This window comes from Salvia splendens, chromosome 5 (assembly GCF_004379255.2).
Source record: "Salvia splendens isolate huo1 chromosome 5, SspV2, whole genome shotgun sequence".
NCBI classification, from domain to species: domain Eukaryota; kingdom Viridiplantae; phylum Streptophyta; class Magnoliopsida; order Lamiales; family Lamiaceae; genus Salvia; species Salvia splendens.
The window spans coordinates 36,578,118-36,598,856 of NC_056036.1; the positions used below are offsets into that span (position 1 = coordinate 36,578,118).

General features: G+C 37.8%; 3 protein-coding genes and 1 pseudogene across 3 annotated transcripts; 2 read left to right on the forward strand and 2 right to left on the reverse strand.

Annotated features, from left to right (window-relative positions):
- Positions 1-2,859: 2,859 nt before the first annotated feature.
- On the reverse strand, positions 2,860-5,026 carry LOC121803346 (2-oxoglutarate-dependent dioxygenase 19-like). Its single transcript, XM_042203027.1, has 5 exons — positions 4,684-5,026; positions 4,371-4,612; positions 3,667-3,872; positions 3,473-3,594; positions 2,860-3,234 (listed from the first exon to the last, which is right to left on the reverse strand). The coding sequence occupies exons 1-5, from the start codon at positions 4,921-4,923 to the stop codon at positions 2,977-2,979; spliced, it is 1,068 nt and encodes a 355-aa protein (XP_042058961.1). The 5' UTR covers positions 4,924-5,026; the 3' UTR covers positions 2,860-2,976.
- Positions 5,027-6,844: 1,818 nt separating this feature from the next.
- Positions 6,845-9,914, reverse strand: LOC121805680 (dicarboxylate transporter 2.1, chloroplastic-like). The gene is made up of 4 exons (XM_042205629.1): positions 8,913-9,914; positions 8,216-8,529; positions 7,447-7,895; positions 6,845-7,269 (listed from the first exon to the last, which is right to left on the reverse strand). Exons 1-4 carry the CDS (start codon positions 9,702-9,704, stop codon positions 7,154-7,156), a joined length of 1,671 nt encoding a protein of 556 aa, XP_042061563.1. The 5' UTR covers positions 9,705-9,914; the 3' UTR covers positions 6,845-7,153.
- A 2,064-nt stretch (positions 9,915-11,978) lies between these two features.
- LOC121802192 (40S ribosomal protein S16-like) lies at positions 11,979-12,600 on the forward strand. Its single transcript, XM_042201789.1, has one exon. It carries the CDS (start codon positions 12,039-12,041, stop codon positions 12,477-12,479), a length of 441 nt encoding a protein of 146 aa, XP_042057723.1. The 5' UTR covers positions 11,979-12,038; the 3' UTR covers positions 12,480-12,600.
- A 1,839-nt stretch (positions 12,601-14,439) lies between these two features.
- Positions 14,440-17,056, forward strand: LOC121804224 (annotated as a pseudogene).
- Positions 17,057-20,739: the final 3,683 nt, after the last annotated feature.

Consider the following 20,739-nt stretch of genomic DNA (forward strand, 5'->3'; position numbering starts at 1 on the left):
GTTTATTATTGCACTGTTGTTCGTGTTTTAGAGCATTCATGTATATATCACTTGGCTTTAAAACTGCAATGAAAAATTCTTCATCTTCACCTGAATTGATGTGTGTTTTATATTATATGATTGAAAAATGGATTAAGTATTTCAGTGAGATTCAAAATGGAAATTAGTCGGTACCTCCAAGATTTTAGATTTTTATTATAACAATTTGAGTTATATTGATCTTGGTCCACTTCAAGCAATCCAATCGGATACCAGTGACGAATTTGGAGTATACCTCTCCGAAACATTTCAAATAAACCACCCGGACCGGTCAATTATCCAACAAACATTTGAGTTTAATTTGCGTGCTCTCTATACCGAATATGAAACCAAGTATAACAATACCCACCAAGTCAGAAGACCCCTCCCCCTCCTCCACAACATAACTACGGCTTCGCATTTCAAGCTGATTATGATGACCCCGACGCGCAATCCCAATTAGCCGACCTATACAGCTACAGCACCGGCGGAAGGTCCTCAGGTATGGTAAGTGAATTAGATTTATATTTCGATTCGCTCTTTTCCTTTGGTGATGAAGGTCCTACTCCTCCCGCCCAAATCGACGTCCTCGATTGGTGGGGAACCCACGAGAAAGATTTTCTCATACTTGCTTCAATGGCCAAGCAGATCTTTTCTGTTCCGGCTTCCACTGTCGCCGTCGAGTCGCTTTTAGTGTTAGCTCGCGTGTGTTGGATGAATCAAGAAGTAAGCTCTCCGCGAAAAATATGGAAGCCGTGATGTAGACGTTAGAGAACAAGAAAATGATTGGGATGATCGTCAGGAGGGATCACAAGATGAATTCACCGGGGATGAATTGTAGGCCAACCGTCAACCGCCGCCGGCCAAGCCAAATAGGTAAGTAAGGTAAGAGAACTATGTGAGCTTTGATTCCCTAATGCAAATGAGCATTGTGGATACGTAGACACCTCAACTTAAATTTTAAATTTAAGTTAAGCTCAAGTCCTTTTTCCTTTATTTCTTTTTTTTCCATTGGTTCCTACTTTAAAAATATGCAAATACAATTAAATAATTGTATTTGTATATACTCTAGTCGATGAAGTAGATTTCTCTATAAGGCTAAATCCGGGAACTTTTGACAATTCTACTATAATTGTTGATTGTTAGACTAAACTCAACATTTAAAGTTGAATTGCTAAATGTGTCCTCAATTTAGTTATGTAGAAAGATCTCCTTCGCCGATTAAGAGTATATATACTTATAAGTTTTTTTTATAAGAACTTCTAAGTCTGTTTTGTAATTTGTAATTCGCTTCCTTGTTGACTAGTAGTCTCGTTTGTATTTAAATTTTTGTTTAAGACTTCAAGACCTCAAGAATTTTGTGATTTGTAATTGTTGTAATGTGTAACCTCAATAAAATTGCAACTGTCATCTTGATTTTTTTAATTTTATTTACGCACATTTCATACATAAACAAATAAAAAATGTAAAAAAAAAAAAATTGGACGAACCGCCGAACCGGAACCGGAACCGCCAGGACCCTTGGCAGGCCAGTTTCCGGTTCATGGGAAATGTGAACCGTGTACCGCCGGTTCATGAACCGGAACCGGCGGTTCCTGAACCGTGTGTAAGCCTAACTCCCTCCATCCCTAGAAAATAGACAATATTTGTAAAGACACGGATTTTAACGCACAATTGATAAAGTAAGAGAGATGTATAAAGAAAAGGTGACGGAGTATTATTGGTGTTAGAGAAAAAAAATTTCTTAAATAGAGTTGGTCTATTTTTAAGGGACAATCCAAAATGACAAATATGATATTATTTTTAAGCGACAGATGGAGTATAATGTACTCATGACTCATTTTAAATCCATGAAAAAAGAATGGAAAAATAAAAAATGAAATACACTATGTATGCTATCTGAGTTGGAAAAACAGAAAATAAAAGAAATAAAACAGAAAAATGAAATATCAGTAGAATAGAATAATAAAAAGATGTATGCTGTCGGATCGGGATGAGAATTACTCCCCGCTACCAGTTTTAACACCCTTAGTTGTATTACAAGATAAATTTAGTAAGAATTAATTGAGGTTTTGTATATAGCTTTTAAACAAGCTATTCCAATACAAGTATGACCTCTTGTGATGAAGATGAAGATGAAAACTTGTATTAAGGACTTTATTTTTAATTTTTTTTATAATTGTAGATTTGTTTCAATTATTATGTGTGTCAGACTCTATTCCCTTTAGGGATCAAATTTATTTGCAGTTGTTTTCAATTAAAATTAAAAGTTGAATTTCGATATAATTTTATTTCATTTAGGAATTGAATTTAACTTTTCGTTTCCAAATTTATTTGTAGTTGTTTTCAATTAAAATTAAACGTTGAATTTCGGTATAATTTTATCTCATTAATTGAATTTAACTTTTCGTTTCCAATTAGTAATAGAATTTTTTGTTGCCTATATATAGGCTTTATTTGTTAGTTTGAATGATAGATAGAGAATAATTTGATAAATGAAATTTAGAAACTTGAGTTTGTATATGGGTTGTTATTTGCTTCTCTCATATGATTGAATACCAATTGGTGCCGAATCGCTCTAGAGAAAGACCGAAAATATGAGAGATTGCAGAGATACAATGACGACCGAATGAAAACATCCGTCGATATATGAATTTTTAGAGGAATTCACGAGAATGCCAACAAGGGTGTCACTCGTGTTTGAAAATGAGGAAATGGGTGATAACGAGTTTGAGAGAGAACATGAAACTAGGTTTTTCAGATTTTTATTTTCTTTTAGTAGACATTATCTTTATCTAAAACCTATTCTATCTTATTACGATCCAGGAAAGAACCGACAAAGAAAACCCGAACATTCACTCGATTACGTAAATTAAACAAATAAAACAAGGGAAAGCACTAGGTTAAACCTAGTTTTGAATCTTATTGGCGAACAAAGGAGGCTCCTATACGGGCTCACTAGATGTCTTGGATTATGAGTTGTTGCTCGAAAAAGGATTTGCCACCGAGACGGCTTTGAGCGATGCTTGTCTCCAAGTATTGTTTATACTCCATAGAATGGTATAATGCTGAGCCATCCTTGTCGACCAGTGGCGCAGCCGGCCCAACAATGGCGTCCCATGCCGGAGTATTCAATACCACGAGTGAAATTCTCTCTCTCTCCTTATTCACCACAGCTCTATGCTTTAGAGACTTAAACCTTCCATTCGTTAATATCTGTCCAATTTACATACAAATTATCAATATGAATTAATATTTATATAAAGAGAGAGTCATATTAGATCGTAAACCCCTCCCTCCCCCCTTCTTTCTCCTTGAAAATAATTAAAATGGTACCATTTTTATAAATGTAATTGAACAAAATATGCACTTCATTCTATGAGTTATTATTCATTGGATATTCCCTTCTTTGTTTATTTTTAATAGAAATAATAGTGATAATGAATTACTCTACCTCAAAGTGGTCATCTACATTAACCAAAATGGAATTAGGAGGAGATTGAACGTTGAACCATTTGCCATCATGCTCAATTTGTAGACCCTCAACTCCATTATTTATCAGAAATGTCAGCAAACCTGATTTTTGTGTTGGTTAGTTTAATAAAAGGGAGAGAATGAAACCAGAAGAAGAAGAGGAGGAGGAGAAACCTGGATCGGTATGCGGCGGGAGGCCAATGGCTTTATCAGGTTGAGGACATGCAGGATAACAATTTCCGACAACCATTTGTGCCATGGAATCCATCTTTAAAAGTTGATCCACATAATGTTTATCCAATTCCAGATATTCAACTGCGGCTTCCATTATCTTCATATACAATTCTCGGATTTTTTTACTGTAATCCATCACAATTTCCCTACCATTCATCACAATATATAAGGATGTGTTTAGTATAATGAAATTCAATTGGTATTGTAATTGCAATTTTATGAAATTGAATTTAAGTCAATTCTAATTCTTTATTATTTAGTAAAGTTAAGGAGTATAAAATTATTTTAATTTCAAATTCTTTGTTTGATAAATTTAAAAAATAATCGATATTTACATTAATTTTTAACTTAATAAATTTTTAATTCATTTTATTTTTGTAATGTAACAATATTTTCTATATATTTTGAGTTGTATGTGCAAGTGTATATATTATGTGTGTATAGCGTAGGCAATGTAGCGATGTAGGGCATTGTGTGTATATTGTAGGTAGTGTTGTGTGGCATGTGCAGTGTGTTTTCTCTTGTATTAGTGTGTGTTTTTATAGTACTAAACCCACCAATATAATGGTAACATCTCTATAATATTATTGTTGAATTCATTATACCATATTCCATATAGAGAGAGGAGTAGATGAAGATTTAACCTGAGATGTTGAGGGTGGTGAGGGCAGTGGAAGTCGGGATGGACACGCAGCCTAAGATACTCTCTCCAAAATGTGAAGCTTTGGTTTGAAGTATTTGCAAGTGTCAAATTGCCACATTGAATCGAATCTAACACTGACTTCGATTCGTACTGCTTCTTCTCAGATTCTGGCAAATTGAAGAAGTCTCTCACAGCTGCAATCGCGTCCTTCATCAAGCTCTCAGGTATCCCATGATTCACAAGCTGCAATTTAATTATAATTATTATTAATCACATAATTAGAGGAATTGATAATGTAGTACGTATGTTCTTACGATGAAAAAGCCCCAAACTCGAGATGCTTCCGCGAGATCTTGGACGGCTTTGGTGCGTTGGTGAGGATCGGCGGAGATAAGGGAGGAGAAATCGAGGAGAGGGATTGAATCAGATGGTAGAGCAGTGTAGTCATTAGCAATATTGAATTTGGAAGGGACTGCTTCCAGATTTGAAGAATCTGCTATAGCTTTTATGCTTCTTTCAAATTCTAACGGCTGATCAACTGAATTTGATGCCATTTTTGGAAGACTAGGCTGTTCACAGATCAAATATGGCTGTTCACTGATCAAATATTTAAAATATGTATTACAGCTCAAATGTAGCCATCTCTATCCATATATTTGACCTGGAAGCAACCACGGATGTAGGTCAAATATTTAAAATATGTATGACAGATCAAATGTAGCGATCTCTATCCATACATTTGACCTGGAAGCAACCACGGATGTAGGTCAAATATGGTTGTTCACAGATCAAATATTTAAAATATGTATGACAGATCAAATGTAGCGATCTCTATCCATACATTTGACCTGGAAGCAACCACGGATGTAGGTGGGGTCCATCTGCTGAGAAACTTTATTTTTTTTAGCTCCGACCCCACACGACTGACCTCCACCCAGTAACACATCCTCACTTTTGAATAATTTTACATATTTATTATTTTTTCATTCTAGCAATGGATGGTGTAGATGTTCCACACCATCTCTTAGTAGAATGGAAAAAAATAATACAAAGCATGTAAAATTATTCAAAAGTGGGGATGTGCACGGCATCCCTCGCAACACAGCAGGGGATCCCAACTCGAGGATGAATCAGTCGGAAACTTGAATAATAAGGATAGATTGGGGATGGAGGAGAGAGACGGTAAAAATAGAACCGAAATAGAGGAACGATTCCACTTCTTTTATTTTCAATTATTTTAATAATTAAATTAGATGAAAGGGAATCACGACCAGTTATTAAAATAAAATTAGTCGGTCATATTGATGGCTAATTAATTTAATTACTTATTTTATAGATTAAGTCAACATAATCATTACAGAATATATATGTTATCAACCATACTTTTATTGTTTTTATTTCATTTATTGAGTTTTAAAATTAGTGATAAATTTATAAAATGATTATCATTTTTATAATATTTAAATATAACTTTTAAGGAAGCGTATAACATCGACTTAAAATGTATTTTCTGATTTTTTTTTTGAATAAGCTGCAAAAATACGATGGGAGGTGTATGATTGAAAAATATCTTAATACATATTGAGAGGAAACATTCAATTAATACTATTACAAGTGAAAGAATTTTTGAGTACATTTTGTTTATATATATCATTTCATAACAGAAGATATGACTACATAATTTAAATTTTTTAAAAATAACTATTTATTATATTTATTAGTAATTAAATTAATTTAAAAAACTCTTTAAATATTATTGTTATTAATTATATCTTGTATCTGACCCATGAGTTATATTTTCTGGGTCCGTCATCATCTGGAAAGGGAGTAATAAAGAAGATTATCTCTAATTACTGTTTATTAGAAATTGATCACTCACTCCCTTAAAAGGCCTTGTAAGAGGGAGGATTATCTATACTTATATAGATGAGTCTACAATCATCACCAAGTCGATGTGAGACAAGATTTAAGAGTTTTAAACATTGTTCGATATTAAGTACAGAGTTTCATTTATCTAAATAGATAATATTCTTACAATTCAATTTTATGTAATTTAGAATTACTAGTTTGCGATGCATCGTGCATATCTTTATTGTAGATTGTAGTAGTATAAGATGCGATAGAATTTAGAAGTAGCCAAAAGTCACAAATCCCATTTAACTTTAGAAGTAGTATAAGATGCAGTAGAGCTTTATGTAATTTAGAATTTAGATTATATAATTATAGTTAAAATGATTTCAAGTTGTTTTATTTTGAATTGATAAGCTATGATCGGTAATGGTAATAGTAATAGCGATAATTTCTATTTTCGCATACATTCAGGTACAAAAAATGAATCATTTGAATTAATTGGGTAACAATAATGTTAAAGTATTATTCCAATGCCTTCATCTATCTCCGTAATAATGATTAATGAATGAACGAACATATTCTTTTCTCCCACCTTTTTATGATAAATTTGGCAACGAAAGAGAATGGACCCTAATTCACTATTCCATTTCCTTCTAGGTCGAAAACCGCAAATTGTGAGACCTTGCAATGATAGTACTTTACATTGACAAAACAAAAAAAGAAAAAGGAAACCAGAAGAGCTCTTTTTTCTCTTCTTTTTTGCTCATCAACTCCATGCATTTCATGTTTGTTCGAAGAAATAAATATTTCCTTTTTGAGTTTAGACAAAGCCTAAGAAAGAGATCAAACCTAAGTTGTCAGCTGAACTTTCTCAGGTTCCATCAGAGCATGGATCAGATACCAAAAACTTGCTTACACCAATGTCTGATCAAATCAATAGAGCCCCAAGAACTTCCACCAAAATCCCCCGACGACTCCCCAGATCACCGCGTTAACAAGGGCCATGATGAACCCGTACTTGAACACATCCGGAAGATCCACATAACCGGCTGTTTACACAAGGTGCAGAAACGCTAGTCAAGTCAAAATATCTAAGAACAAGCAACACCACTCCAGAATGAGAGCTACAAGCAATTATCTCATCTGTGCATAAAATTTAGAAAGGGGAAAAGGTAGAATTCTGAGTGAGACGACGCAAAACTCGTGAAAGAGAAGAGTAGCTGTACCTCCGAAATAAACAGCAGCTTGACCACTGCTGTAATGTGTCAAAGCACCAAATAGATTGGTATTGTAAGCTAGAGCCAGTGCTGCTAGAACGCCTGGAACTCCGGATGCCAAATGCATGGCAAGAAATGCAGAGTACAGCGCTCCAACATGGCCAGTTTGACTTGCAAACAAGTAATGGATACAGAAGTACGCAGCTTGAAGCACGCCAAAAGCAGCCGGCCAACTCAACGACAATGACTGCAGTGCTTTGGCTACGCAAGTAGACATCCAGCTCACGATGCCAAGATTTGTCAATTGGCCAGCCATGCCCACCAGAACTGCAAACCATGCCAAAGTGTCCCATGCTGATTTCTCACTTAAGCAGTCATTCCAATCAAGCACTCCCAGTAACAAGAGGATCGAAAGACCAAGCATTGCAGCAACAACACTTGCAATGCCAAGTGCGTCTCTGCATGAATATCATAATCTCATATCACAATCTATGGTTAACAGGGAACGAAACCACAAAATTCAGTCTAAGGAACACATTAAAGTACGTGTACTGAGTAATCAGTTTCAAACAATGCAAATACAGAAAATTGGCACTCTCGAAGGAGGCCACGGTAATTGAAGCATATATTATGTTATGGGACTCAACTCTGGCATGGAATCAATGAAAAGTTTATACAGTCTAGTGACATACAGATTTCATATTCCAACAGAAGATGTCTCTATAACAGTAATGAATCAGTATTGTACCAATCATGACTAAAAGAAAGTAATACATACCCGAAAATCCACAAAGAAACTGCAAGAAGCATTGTACCGATCATGACCAATTCATTTTTCGTGACAGGTCCCATAAGCTCCAATCTCTTTGCAGCCATTGCAGGGGCGTCAGGTGTATCCTTGATTTCAGGAGGATAAAGCTTATACAAGATGAACGGTGTAGCCAAAAGAGAGATAAATGCAGGCAAACTTGCTGCCTTGAACCAAGAAACCCATGGACTCGAAATTACAACCCCTAGCTCCTCAGCGAGTTTGAGACACAGCAGATTTTGAGCTGCAGCAGTTAGGAAAAGACCACTAGAGTTACCAGCAGACTGTCACACAACAAAAGAGGAATGCATGAGTAACTGGGACACAAGTAAGGGACACTATCAAAAATAATATTTCCGGTGTGGAACACAGATACTCATATCTTACACAAGATTATATGATTTATTTTCACTAATTGGGCAGAAGTATAACTACCATTTTCTCACTCGGTTCGAATATAATTCAGTAGTTTCATTAGCAAATAGCCAAAATGAGGAAATGCAGTAATACAATAAGCAGCATTCTTATAGGACTAATGACAGAATCACAAACAATTGATTAAATGCAGTTACAATATGAACATGGTTCTTATCCACCCAAATGAGGAATTCCAATTCTTAAACAAAACATAAAACAATAACTAATGATGAAAATGGCAGAAACAAACCTGAAGCTGTGATTGCACTAAATATGATCCAAGCTTCTTCTTGGAGGGGTCTCCGGGATTACTCCCGGCCGACAAGGAGAGCGACTTAATGATGGGCAAGAACACGCCTCCGGCTCTGGCGGTGGTGCTAGGCATTGCCGGCGCAATCAGCGCTTCACTAAGCGTCAAGCCGTAAGACAATCCGAGAGTACTCTTCCCCAACCATTTCACGAAATAAGTGGCAATCCGGTCGCCCAATCCGGTCTTGACGAAGCCGCGGGCGAAGAAGAAGGAGATGACAATGAGCCAAATGACCTCATTAGTGAAGGCGGAGAAGGCGGAGGTGAAGGTGAGTGTTTTGGTGAGAATTGAGGCGGTGAGGCCGATGAAGGCCCAAGCGCCGACGGGTAGGGGGCTGAGGACGAGGCCGGCGATGGTGGAGAGGAAAATTGAGAGCAGTTGCCATGCCTGAGGGGTCACTTCGGGGGGTTTGGGGACGAAGAAGCGGACGACGACACCGATTGCGACTGAGATTATTAAGGGGATGAGTTTGGCGCCTTGTAGAGGAGGAGATGCGGGTGTCGATTCGGCGGCGGCGGCGGCGGAGCCGGAGAAGATGGAGAGTCTTCTGGGAATGGTTTTGTGAATGGGGTGGAAAAGGGGGGAATGGGTGGGGGTGTGGATGAAGGGGAGTTTGGGGGTAGATTTGAGGGGGCGGAGATGGGCGGAGGGGCGGAGGCGGGGGAGGGAGAAGCGGGAGAAGGAAGTGGCGGTTGTGGTGGAGGATGAAGAGTAGATGGCCATGCTCTCCATCGCGAGAGGGAGAGAGAGAGAGAATTGAGATGAAGATGGGTGAGTGCTGAGATTGCGTCTCTCTCTGTGTGTGATGGAGAGAAGGAAGGAGGGAGAGAGTGGCGGAATCTACGAAGGCAGAAGACCACAGAGTGCGAGGGAATTGATGAAGCAGCTGCTTTATGTGTCTGTTATTCTATGAGATGAAATCTAACAACACTGAAATTGCTAAATCTGCCATATTTCTCGGTAACATTTGATTTTTAATAACATAGTAAAAATATTTTAACATTATGTAATTGTAAGAAAAATAACTAAGGCGATCTACACTCAAACCCACCCCTTGTCAATCTAATCCGAAATCCGTAAGTCAGTACGAATAGCCTCATAAAGATTAGTGGGTTAGGACTCTAATTTAACAACCCGAATACAAAAACGGGCTAGCTAAATGGGTTAGCTCATTAGGGTTGGCGTATTAAGCGGGTTGGCCCGGCAGATTGTAATTTTTAATTAAAATAGTACATTTTAGATTTTTTTTATTTCAACCCCACATTTCATTAATCTTCTCTAATTTTCATTCCATACCTTTGTATATGGTTCCCTAATACCAGCTTCTAAGTTCCACTTTGCTCATTCTTCCGTCATCTGTCATTAATGGCTTACCACTGCCAAAGACAATCAAGACAAAATTGAGAATTAATCTATCAAAATTCCAATATATTTATTGTTATAACAATGAATATGAGGAATGCCTAAAATAATGATACAAATATCAGCTTTAATTCAAATTAATTACTCAAATTTTAATATATCTTTGTTTATAGGAGTATTATAATAGATCAAGATGAATAATTCATCTCCAACTTTTATCAATGAAAGTCGAAGATTTGAAGGTATTATGAAAGATTTGAAAGATTCTTAGTTCGAAGTTACATTCTTGCATTTTTAGCAAGACCTTATTCAATGCAAAATTAGTTACTATTTGATTATCAATTTATTGTAACAACTTCCTTCCACACGTAATCAGACAACTCCATGTTCGATTATGTAAATATGATCATAGAATTCACAAGGTCATGAACTTCTATTGAAGAAAAAGCAATGATGATACATAGGCAATGATAATCAACCAACTATGTATATGCATATAATATGGGCTCTCTAACTTTTCTAGCTATGTGCTGTGCGGCTCCACGAACTAAATGAAGGAACCTTGAAGAGCTTAATGGTGAACTTACCCTTGTTCAAATGTAAAGAAGAAGCAGTATTACATAAAATTAGTCTTAAATTATGAATTTTGGTCTTTGTTATAAGCTAAATTAATCTAAATAATAGTGTAGGGGTACAGCGGAAGCATGATAAATTCAACCAAAGAATTTTTTTTAATAACGATAGTAAAAATGATACCAAAATATTTAGGTGGAAAAATCCTCCGTAAATAGAGGTAAAAAACCATCGGTGAGAGAGGCAAAAATTCCACTATAATATTGACGGGAGTACAAAATATTATCTCCGGACTAACAAGATAAGTAGCCTTATGACAAATTCTCTACGAGGATAATAAAACTCAAAATAAGAAGTAGAGAATGGAGAGAAAATATAAGTGGACGATGAGCTATTAATTTGATTGGGAGTGTGGCCCTTGGTGTGTCAAAATGGAAAGTTGATGTCTATTTATAAGCAAATTTAGCCAACCACTTGAAGACTTTAGAGTAGACTTCTGAACACATTTAAGGGTTGCAACTATTATAGTTGATGGTTGATTGCAATATTTGAAGTCACTTGATTGATTTAACTGTTGCAGCCCTTAAATGTATTCCTTAAATGTATTCGTACTGAGTCTATATAAAGTTTAAATGGTACTCCATCCGTCCCATGATAGATGTCACACTTTCTTTTTTAGTTTGTCCTATAAAAGATGTCACATTTTTATTTTTGGAAAAAGTTCTCTCACATGAATATAAAAATTATATTTTTTTTCTCAATTTAACACACGAATCAAAACCTCCTAAAATCTTGTGCCGTCCCACAAGTGTGACATCTTTTGTAGGATGGAGGGAGTATTTGCTTATAAATAGGCATTAACTCTTCATTTTGTTGAAGCAAACCACACCCCACGGCTTGACTCATAGAGGAGAGCAGCACTACAAGTATTTTAAATTCAATTCTGTACCTACCAAACGCTGCTTCGTTCGATAAATCGTTACTACGGCCGTGAGGCCCAATCCAAACTGCAAAGGCCCAATCCAAATAATAACATAGTTTTCCCTTTTTTTATTAAAAACTCATCTAGGGTTCATTTGTTTAGCCATTCAGTAGCAGCCGCAGAGAGACGAAGAGAGAACTACAGCAGTCATGGCGGCACCCATCGCAAAGGAATCAGTTCAGTGCTTTGGTCGCAAGAAAACCGCAGTGGCGGTGACTCACTGCAAGCGTGGCCGTGGTTTGATCAAAATCAACGGCAAACCGATCGAGCTGGTAGAGCCGGAGATCCTCCGATACAAGGCGTTCGAGCCGATACTCCTCCTCGGCCGCCACCGCTTCGCCGGAGTGGACATGCGCATCCGCGTGAAAGGAGGAGGTCACACCTCGCAGATCTACGCCATCCGTCAGTCCATCGCCAAGGCGCTCGTTGCCTTCTACCAGAAGTACGTTGATGAGCAGTCGAAGAAGGAGATTAAGGACATCCTTGGTAGGTACGACAGGACGCTTCTCGTCGCCGATCCCAGGCGCTGCGAGCCAAAGAAATTCGGTGGTCGTGGTGCTCGTGCTAGGTTCCAGAAATCGTACCGTTAAATTCCTGGTAGTAGTTACTGCCTTTTAATATCGTTGTTTTTGGACTAAATTCAAGTTGAGCTACTGATGGTACTTGGTTTATTTTAGTCTTTATCAATGAATTCTGTTTTTTTTATGTCTATTGCTGTTGTTACTTCATCTCTTTTGTTGCATTGTCTAGTTTTGAGCTTGATACTGGTTCGGATAATATCCAATATTGTCCTGTCTTCCATACAAGTAGGAGTGTATTATATTTGAATTGTTGTCTCACTGTAAATTTTGTTCACAATTCGGTGCGATATAACTGATTGGAATTGAATTGAAATTATAATTAAAATTAGAATTCTACAATATTGAATTTAAAAGAATTTAATTATAATACAATTCCGAATCCTTTCTTTTCTTTGTTAAACAAAGAAATTTAATTATGATTCAAAGTGTGTGGATGTTTGTGTGTGTCTAGTGTGTGCGTTTAGTATGTGTAGTCCTTGTGTGCAATGTGTAGTGTGTGAAAATGTCCAATTATATACTCCCTCTCCCTGCAAAATATTGTCCATGTTTGACTAGGCACTAGTTTTTAGAAATGTGAAGAAAAGTGAGTGGAAAAAGTTAGTACAATGTATATATTAGTTTTATAGTAGTAATAGTTAGTGAGTGTAATGAGTTAGTGGAAAGTGAAGTCCATTTACCAAAAATGAAAGGAAAAAAAAAGCAAAATGGACAACCTTTCACGGACGGACCACAAAGACAAAATTGGATGACATTTCACGGACAGAGGGGGTAACTATTTGGAATTCTAATTATCTATTTTTGATATGAAATTCAAATGATTGAATTGGGAGGAATTGGAATTGTAATTCATTCCCAATTCCAAATCCAAAGATTTTGTGATGTCGAACAGATTTTGAATTGAAGGCTCAAATTTCAATTTGGCATACCCAATTCCATGATACCGAACAAAGCTTTATTGGAAATAAGTCATGCTATGAGATGAACTATTCCAACTGGTAGTGGTGTTTTTTGTACTATGTGTTGTTTTAGGGTTGACTTCAACTCTACAAGGCAAGATCATCACCCTTACGCTTTCAAACTTGTTTTAGATTCTTTGTTTAGGTAATTGAGAGGTGCATTTTGGTTTTATCATCTCTGTTTTATTCTGCTAGATTGATTATGTTAATGAAGATAGGTTGCCAATTGCTCAATCTGGCGATGTTCGGTATTATGGATTAGAGTATATTTTTTGGCCTAATACTTAATTGGTTTGATGATTTAGAGTTTAGACAAGATTGAGCCTTAGCAGTATTTTCGATTCGTGGTGTTCGGTTTCCCCAGCTGTATATTTGTAGTTTCATTTGATTGTGTTTGGATTATTCAGTCTCTTGATTATCTAATATTCTATAATAAGGGTCTACTCGGTTTGCAAAATTATATCTCGGGATTAGATATATATTGTGTTTTGTATATGAGATTCAATCTCACAACTCCATCCTAAATATATATCATTTAATAATTAATCATAGCACGTAGCCACATCCTCCGACTCAATAGTATACTACATTTCACACATGCATCAATATCGTTTGCAATCTCTAGTTTTTCGTAGCTTTCATTAAAAATGAGTAGAATAAATAGGAAAAACATAGGTGAGATAAAGAATGGTGTATAAATTATTAAATTAACTTAACTATAAAAAGTAGTATGAGGCATCTTATTTATCATGCGGAATAAAATAATTAAAAATCTAAATTGAATATATAACAATATAAAATACTCCTATAGAGTTTAGTACTCATTATAAAATAAAGTAAAATTTAGTAATTAATTTGATATAAACAGCATAACTTAATACTCCTAAAACAAAATTAATTTACGTCGATCCACGTGCACTGTAATATCGATTCATTTTTTTAAGAAAAATAAACATTACTTAGTGTCAATCCCTTGCACTGTAATTACATCGATCTGCTATTTATTAAGAAAAATGGAGAGGTTGGTGAGTGTCCAATATGGTGCAAGATTATAATAATTGCAATACTATAATTCCTCCCTGTATATTTATCTACTAAATCATGAATCATAACGCATTCATCATACAAAATTAACTAAACAATAGAAAAAAAGATGAAGCCACATGCAGTTTGCATTCCATTTCCAGCGACGGCCTCATAAACGGCCTCAACGGATCCCCTAACTGCCCCGACGTCAGCTGCATCGTCTCCGACGGCGTCATGAGCTTCACTCTCGACGCAGCGGAGCAGCTCCGGATCCCTGAGGTCGTCTTCTTCACGAGCAGCGCCTGCGGATTCATGGGCTATTGTCACTTCCCGGAGCTGGTGGCGCGTGGACTCTTCCCCCTTGCGGGTATATTATATATCTTGATTCTTCATGATATAGAGTATTGATGTTTTGATTTTATGTTTGTGGATTAGATGAGGAGCAGCTGAGTAATGGGTTTCTTGAAAAGGAGGTGGATTGGGTTGCCGGAATGAAGAACATCAGGTTGCGGGATTTTCCTAGCTTCATCCGTACCACCGATCCCAACGACATCATGGTAATGTTTGATATTTTTGTCATCATTGACGAGATAATGAAAATTACGAACAAAAATATACTAACTCGTCCCTGAAAATTTGTCCCATTTTTCCATTTCCGTCCGTCCCACAAAGTTTTTCTCATTTCACTTTTTACCATTTTTGGTAGTGGACCTCATATTCCACTAACTCCTTCCTACTCGCATTTTATTATAAAACTAATATATAAAAGTAGGACCCACAATCCACTAACTTTTTCAACTCACTTTCCATTACATTTCTTAAAACTCGTGCCGGGTCAAAGTGGGACAATATTTGAGGGACGGAGGTAGTATGAGTTTGAAGAAATTGAAGGGATTTCATAGTACTCCCCTCTGTCCCCCAAGCTTTTTGCCACATTTTTGGCACGGAATTTGAGAAATTGATGTTTAAAGATTAAATGAAAAAGAGAATAAAGGAAGAGAGAGGCTAAATTTCTTTTCTTGTAAATCAGGTTTAAATTGTGTAAAATGGTTTCTGATAGTGTAAATTAGGTTTAAAATGAGGTTTAATTGTGTAATATTAGGTTTTAGTAATGCAATATTGTTATATTAGGTTCGGGTTGTTATTGTGTCATGTCAACCTATATATATCGTGTCGTGTTGCGTAATATTAGGTTTTAGTCATATTAGATTCGGAGGAATTATGTAGTACTCCATACTTCTAGAAATGTAGTTTGTCTTGAATGAATTTTGTCATTGAATTTGGTGTGGCTTATATACATCTCTACCGATGGTTCTAGAATCAAGCATGCTATACTAAACCTAAAGGTATTTGTAACAAACTGTGCCATCTAACACTGGAGTATAATTATGGTGATTCCCGCATGTGGTCCCTCTAGATCAATTCCCGCGTTAGCATGATCAACTAACAACTTGTTCGTTTCATCCGCGCTACATACTTTAAGCTAATTTGCATCTGCTAATCAATTCGATGCACATCTTCTTCACTCAGCTTCCTAACAATATAGATCTGTATTAGTAAGTCTAACATATATTTTGCTTCTTCAACAATTAAACAATGTGGATAGAAAAACACTTAAAATTAAAAACATTATGTTTTAAGAAACTTTTTCTCTCTAACGAGACGAGAGCCACTCTCCGCTAACAATATTCAATCACTTTTTCTTTCTATATAATAGTATCTTACTTTATTAGTTGTACATTATATCGTTTCAAAATTAGCTTCTACTTTTAAAGGACGGGTGTAGTATTTTTTTATGTGAAATTAATTTATGTTCTAATATCATACTTATTTTCGTATATCTTTCAGGTAAACTATGACATCTTGCAGACGAGGAATGCAGCGAAGGCTAATGCAGTAATACTGAACACGTTCGATGATTTAGAGAGAGAAGTTCTTGATGCGATCAGAGAGAAATTCGAGACGGTAGTGACGATAGAGCCCCGAGCTCCGGGCACTCGGGTCAAGCCTGTGGAAGGAAGACGATGCTTCGATAGCCTGGCTCGAAGGCCGGGCCCGAACTCCATTCTGTACGTTAACTTCGGCAGCATAACGGTGCTGTCGCCAGAACAATTGCTGGAGTTCGCGGGGGGTCTGGCGAACAGCAACCAACATTTCCTATGGATCATCCGGCCGGATTTGGTCTCCAGCGAGGAGGCGGTGCTTCCGGAGGAGGTGAAGGTGCGGGGGGAGATGGTGTGGTGGTGCTCGCAGGAGCGGGTGCTGGCGCATCCTGCAGTTGGGGGGTTTCTGACGCACTGTGGGTGGAACTCGACTCTGGAGGCACTGTCGGAGGGGGTGCCGATGATCTGCTGGCCGTTTTTCGCGGAGCAGCGTACGAATTGTAGGTATGCTTGTAGAGAATGGGGGTGGGGATGGAGATTGAGGGGGAGGTGACGAGAGAGAAAATGGCGGAGGTGGTGAAGGTTTTGATGGAGGGGGAGAAGGGGATGAGGAAGAAGGCGTTGGAGTGGAAGAGCAAGGCGCATGCTGCCGCGGAGGCTGGCGGCTCCTCCCGCCGCAATTTGGACTTTGTTGATCAATCAGATTTCGCTGAAACACTAGATTGGAAATTTAAAAAGTTGATTTTGTGCTTGAAATTATTGTGAACGGATGTGGATTGCGATGAATATGGATTGTGTTTTTGATAGGATTTAGTTATCCTATCTAACAGAGAGCACACGAAAATTGCACAGAATTTGTATGAATTTGTATAGCGAGAACCCCAGTAGGAAACTGGAGTTTGGAACGAGAGTATTTGAGAGAAAAGATTTTTATTTATCAATTCTCAATGACTCGATCTAATGGGAATTCTATAATTTATAGAATTCCCCCTACTTGATTCGACTTACGACTTGTGAAAGAATCAAGAAGAAAACCCAAGAAGATTGACTAAAAAAACTAGGTAAATTGTTCAAAAATAAGGAAATTAAGAATAAGGCAACAAATTAAAAATAAAGAAACAATTCCAAAAGGTATCTCTTAATGAGATACGTAATCTGCATATTTGGCCGGTATATTCGAGGTCCGTTTCGGGCGGCCCAGCTCGCCCAGTCCTCTTGCATGATCGCCCTTTTCTCTTCCGGCATTGCTATCACACTAATCCGTCTTTGTACTCTATCTTGCATTGTTCCCTCCGCTGTGTCGTTGATCGTGTTGCTAGATAGGGTCTGTTGAAGGTCGGAGTACCTATCAACTCCCCCCCATAGCAGCCACCTTGTCCTCGAGGTGGATATTCGGGAAATGCTTGCGTATGTCCTCCGTTGGTTCCCAAGTCAGATCATTTGCATCATCCGAACCCCAAGACACCAGCCATTGTTCCTGCGGAATGCTGTCAACCAGCACAATTCTCACGGCTGTGGCTCTGACCGGGGTTTCCACAGGACTGCCCCTCCTGAATCGATGAGGTAACTGTGCGATCGGATTCAGGGAAAATGGTGGAACAAACGGTTTCAACAAGGACACATGAAAAACATCATGGATACGGCTGTCCAATGGGAGGTTCAAGCGATATGCTACCTTTCCAATGCGTTCCAACACCTCAAAAGGCCCAAAATAACGACGTCCCAGTTTCGTGGAGAGCGGTCTAGCGACCGAATGTTGGGAACGTGCAATTCAAGACTTTAACAATTTCAACACCTCTTCGCGTTCAACTAAAATATCGTTTACAGTTTGATTGTGGGATGGTTTGGAGTATGTGTCAAACAGGTTGGGTGGATCGCGCCCATATAGAGCCTTGAACGGTGACATTCCAATGCTGACATTAAGGCTGCTGTTTAAAGCTAACTCTGCCCACAGTTAGAGATGCCCACGGTTCGAAAACCGGCGGTTCCGGTTCGGAACCGCCGGTTCCGGTTTTGGCGGAAGCGGAACCGGAACCGGACCGTGAGGCTATTTCACGGTTCCGGTTCCGGTTCGAAAACCGGGCGGTTCCGGTTCCGGTTCGGAACCGCCGGTTTTCCGGCGGTTTTGGCGGTTCCGGTTTTTGAACCGGCGGTTTCGCCGGTTCAATTATTTATTTATTTATTTTTTTTTAAATTTGAAATTTGGCTTTATACAACAAATCGGAACAAGACAATGCATAATTCAAGCACAAATAAGACGAATAAGGAGAAAATGAAATAAATTTTATTGATTTTGAGTTGTAACGGACAACGATACATTACAATTTACAATACATAAGTATACAATACAACAACATACAACAATGTAATATAATTTACAAGTGTCGTCGGGCGTCGGCTCGTCGCCTCGTCGGACTCGGAAGGTAAATAAAAAAAACATGAAATGGGGGGGAAAAAGGAAAAATTGAAAAGGGCTTGAGATCAACTTAAACTTTCAAAGTTAAACTTTTCAAATTTAAGTTGAGTTGCCTACGTATCCACAATTTTATTGAGGAATCAAAACCCACGTAGTTCTCTTACCTTGGGATCAACCCTTTTTTCTTGCAAAATGTTGCCCATTTTCTAAGCAAACACATATCAACACGCTATATACACATTGCTGCATTTCTAATAGGGGCAATTTGATCTTCCAAAGCAATCAATGCATCTCGAACACACATAGTCAGAATATTATTCAAGCATCTAGCATGGAAAAAATTAGTACTAATAGATAGTTTGTTCTGATTTTTTCCATGCTAGATGCTTGAATAATGTTCTGACTATGTGTGTTCGAGATGCATTGATTGCTTTGGAAGATCAAATTGCCCCTATTAGAAATGCAGCAATGTGTATATAGCGTGTTGATATGTGTTTGCTTAGAAAATGGGCAACATTTTGCAAGAAAAAAAGGTTGATTCCAAGGTAAGATTTCATAGATCATTCAGGATGCGGCTAAGTTGTACTTGAAGATCATTAAAATATATTCCGCATTTGATATTTATCAAATGGGGAATATATTTTAATGATCTTCAAGTACAACATAGCCGCATCCTGAATGATCTATGAAATAGGGGGGAAAAAAAAAATTGAAAAGGGCTTGAGCTCAACTTAAACTTTCGAAGTTAAACTTTTCAAATTTAAGTTGAGGTGCCTACGTATCCACAATTTTATTGAGGAATCAAAGCCCACGTAGTTCTCTTACCTTGCTTACCTTTTTGGTCGGCAGTGCTCGCCGTTCACCGCCCCCGTCGACTCATTGCTAATGTTGAGTGCTATCGCTTCTGACCTCGTCATCGCCATCGGAAAAAATTCTTCACCATCACTCTCTACACGGAAGTCGAAATCCGGCTCTTGTGCTCTCATGTCCGCCTTTGCCCAATCGTCAAGTAACATAGTGGCTTCCATGTTCTTGGCGGAGAGATTGCTCCTTTTGTCGTCTAGGACACAACCGCCGACACTAAAAGCTTGTTCAACGGCGACGGTGGAAGCGGGAACGGCGAATATCTCCTTAGCCATGATGGAGAGTATCGGAAACTCTTTGTCATGTGTTCCCCACCAATTAAGGACGTCAATTTGTTGAGTAGGAGGACCTGCATCTTGAAAAATAGAGCGCGATTCCAAATATATATCTAATTCACTAGTCGCTCTAGTCCTATTGGTTGTAGTACCGTATAGATCTTGCAATTGTGATACTACGTCGGGATCGATCATGACATTGGAAAAATCCCCTCCACCAAAATCAAATGTAGAAGGACTAGGAGGAGCACGTACCTGGTGAGCGGTGTTATACCGCATTTCATATTCCGCGTAGAGAGAACGAAGTGCACTATCTAACCTATGTTTGATTTCATCAACATCCGGAATACTTAGTTCGAAGCATTCTCCTCTTGTCAAGCCCATTTCGCGGAGTTGAGAAAAATCCAAAGCGTGCAAACAACCATAGTACATGTCTAAAATTTTATAAACACCATGCAACTTCCACTTTGGATCCAAGCATTTTGCAATCAAAAACACATTTGGAATACGTGAAAAATATTTTAACCATTTTTCAACCATGTAAAACAAAATAGCCTTCAACTCAACGAATTGAGTATTTTTCACACAAGTTTTAAAACCAATTGCCACATACATGCAATGCTCCAAAACGCGCACAGAAGTAGGATAATAAACACCGGATAACTCAACAGTGGCATTTTTGAAAGCGCGGAATAATCGAAATAAATCCATGCTGTGGTCCCAACAAGCGGGTATCAAAATCAAATCAGAAGGAACATGAGGACAACTTCTAAAAAAATCACATAAATACTCAATGTGGTTCAAAGTCGACTCCAACATATCATATGTCGAGTTCCACCGAGTTGAAAC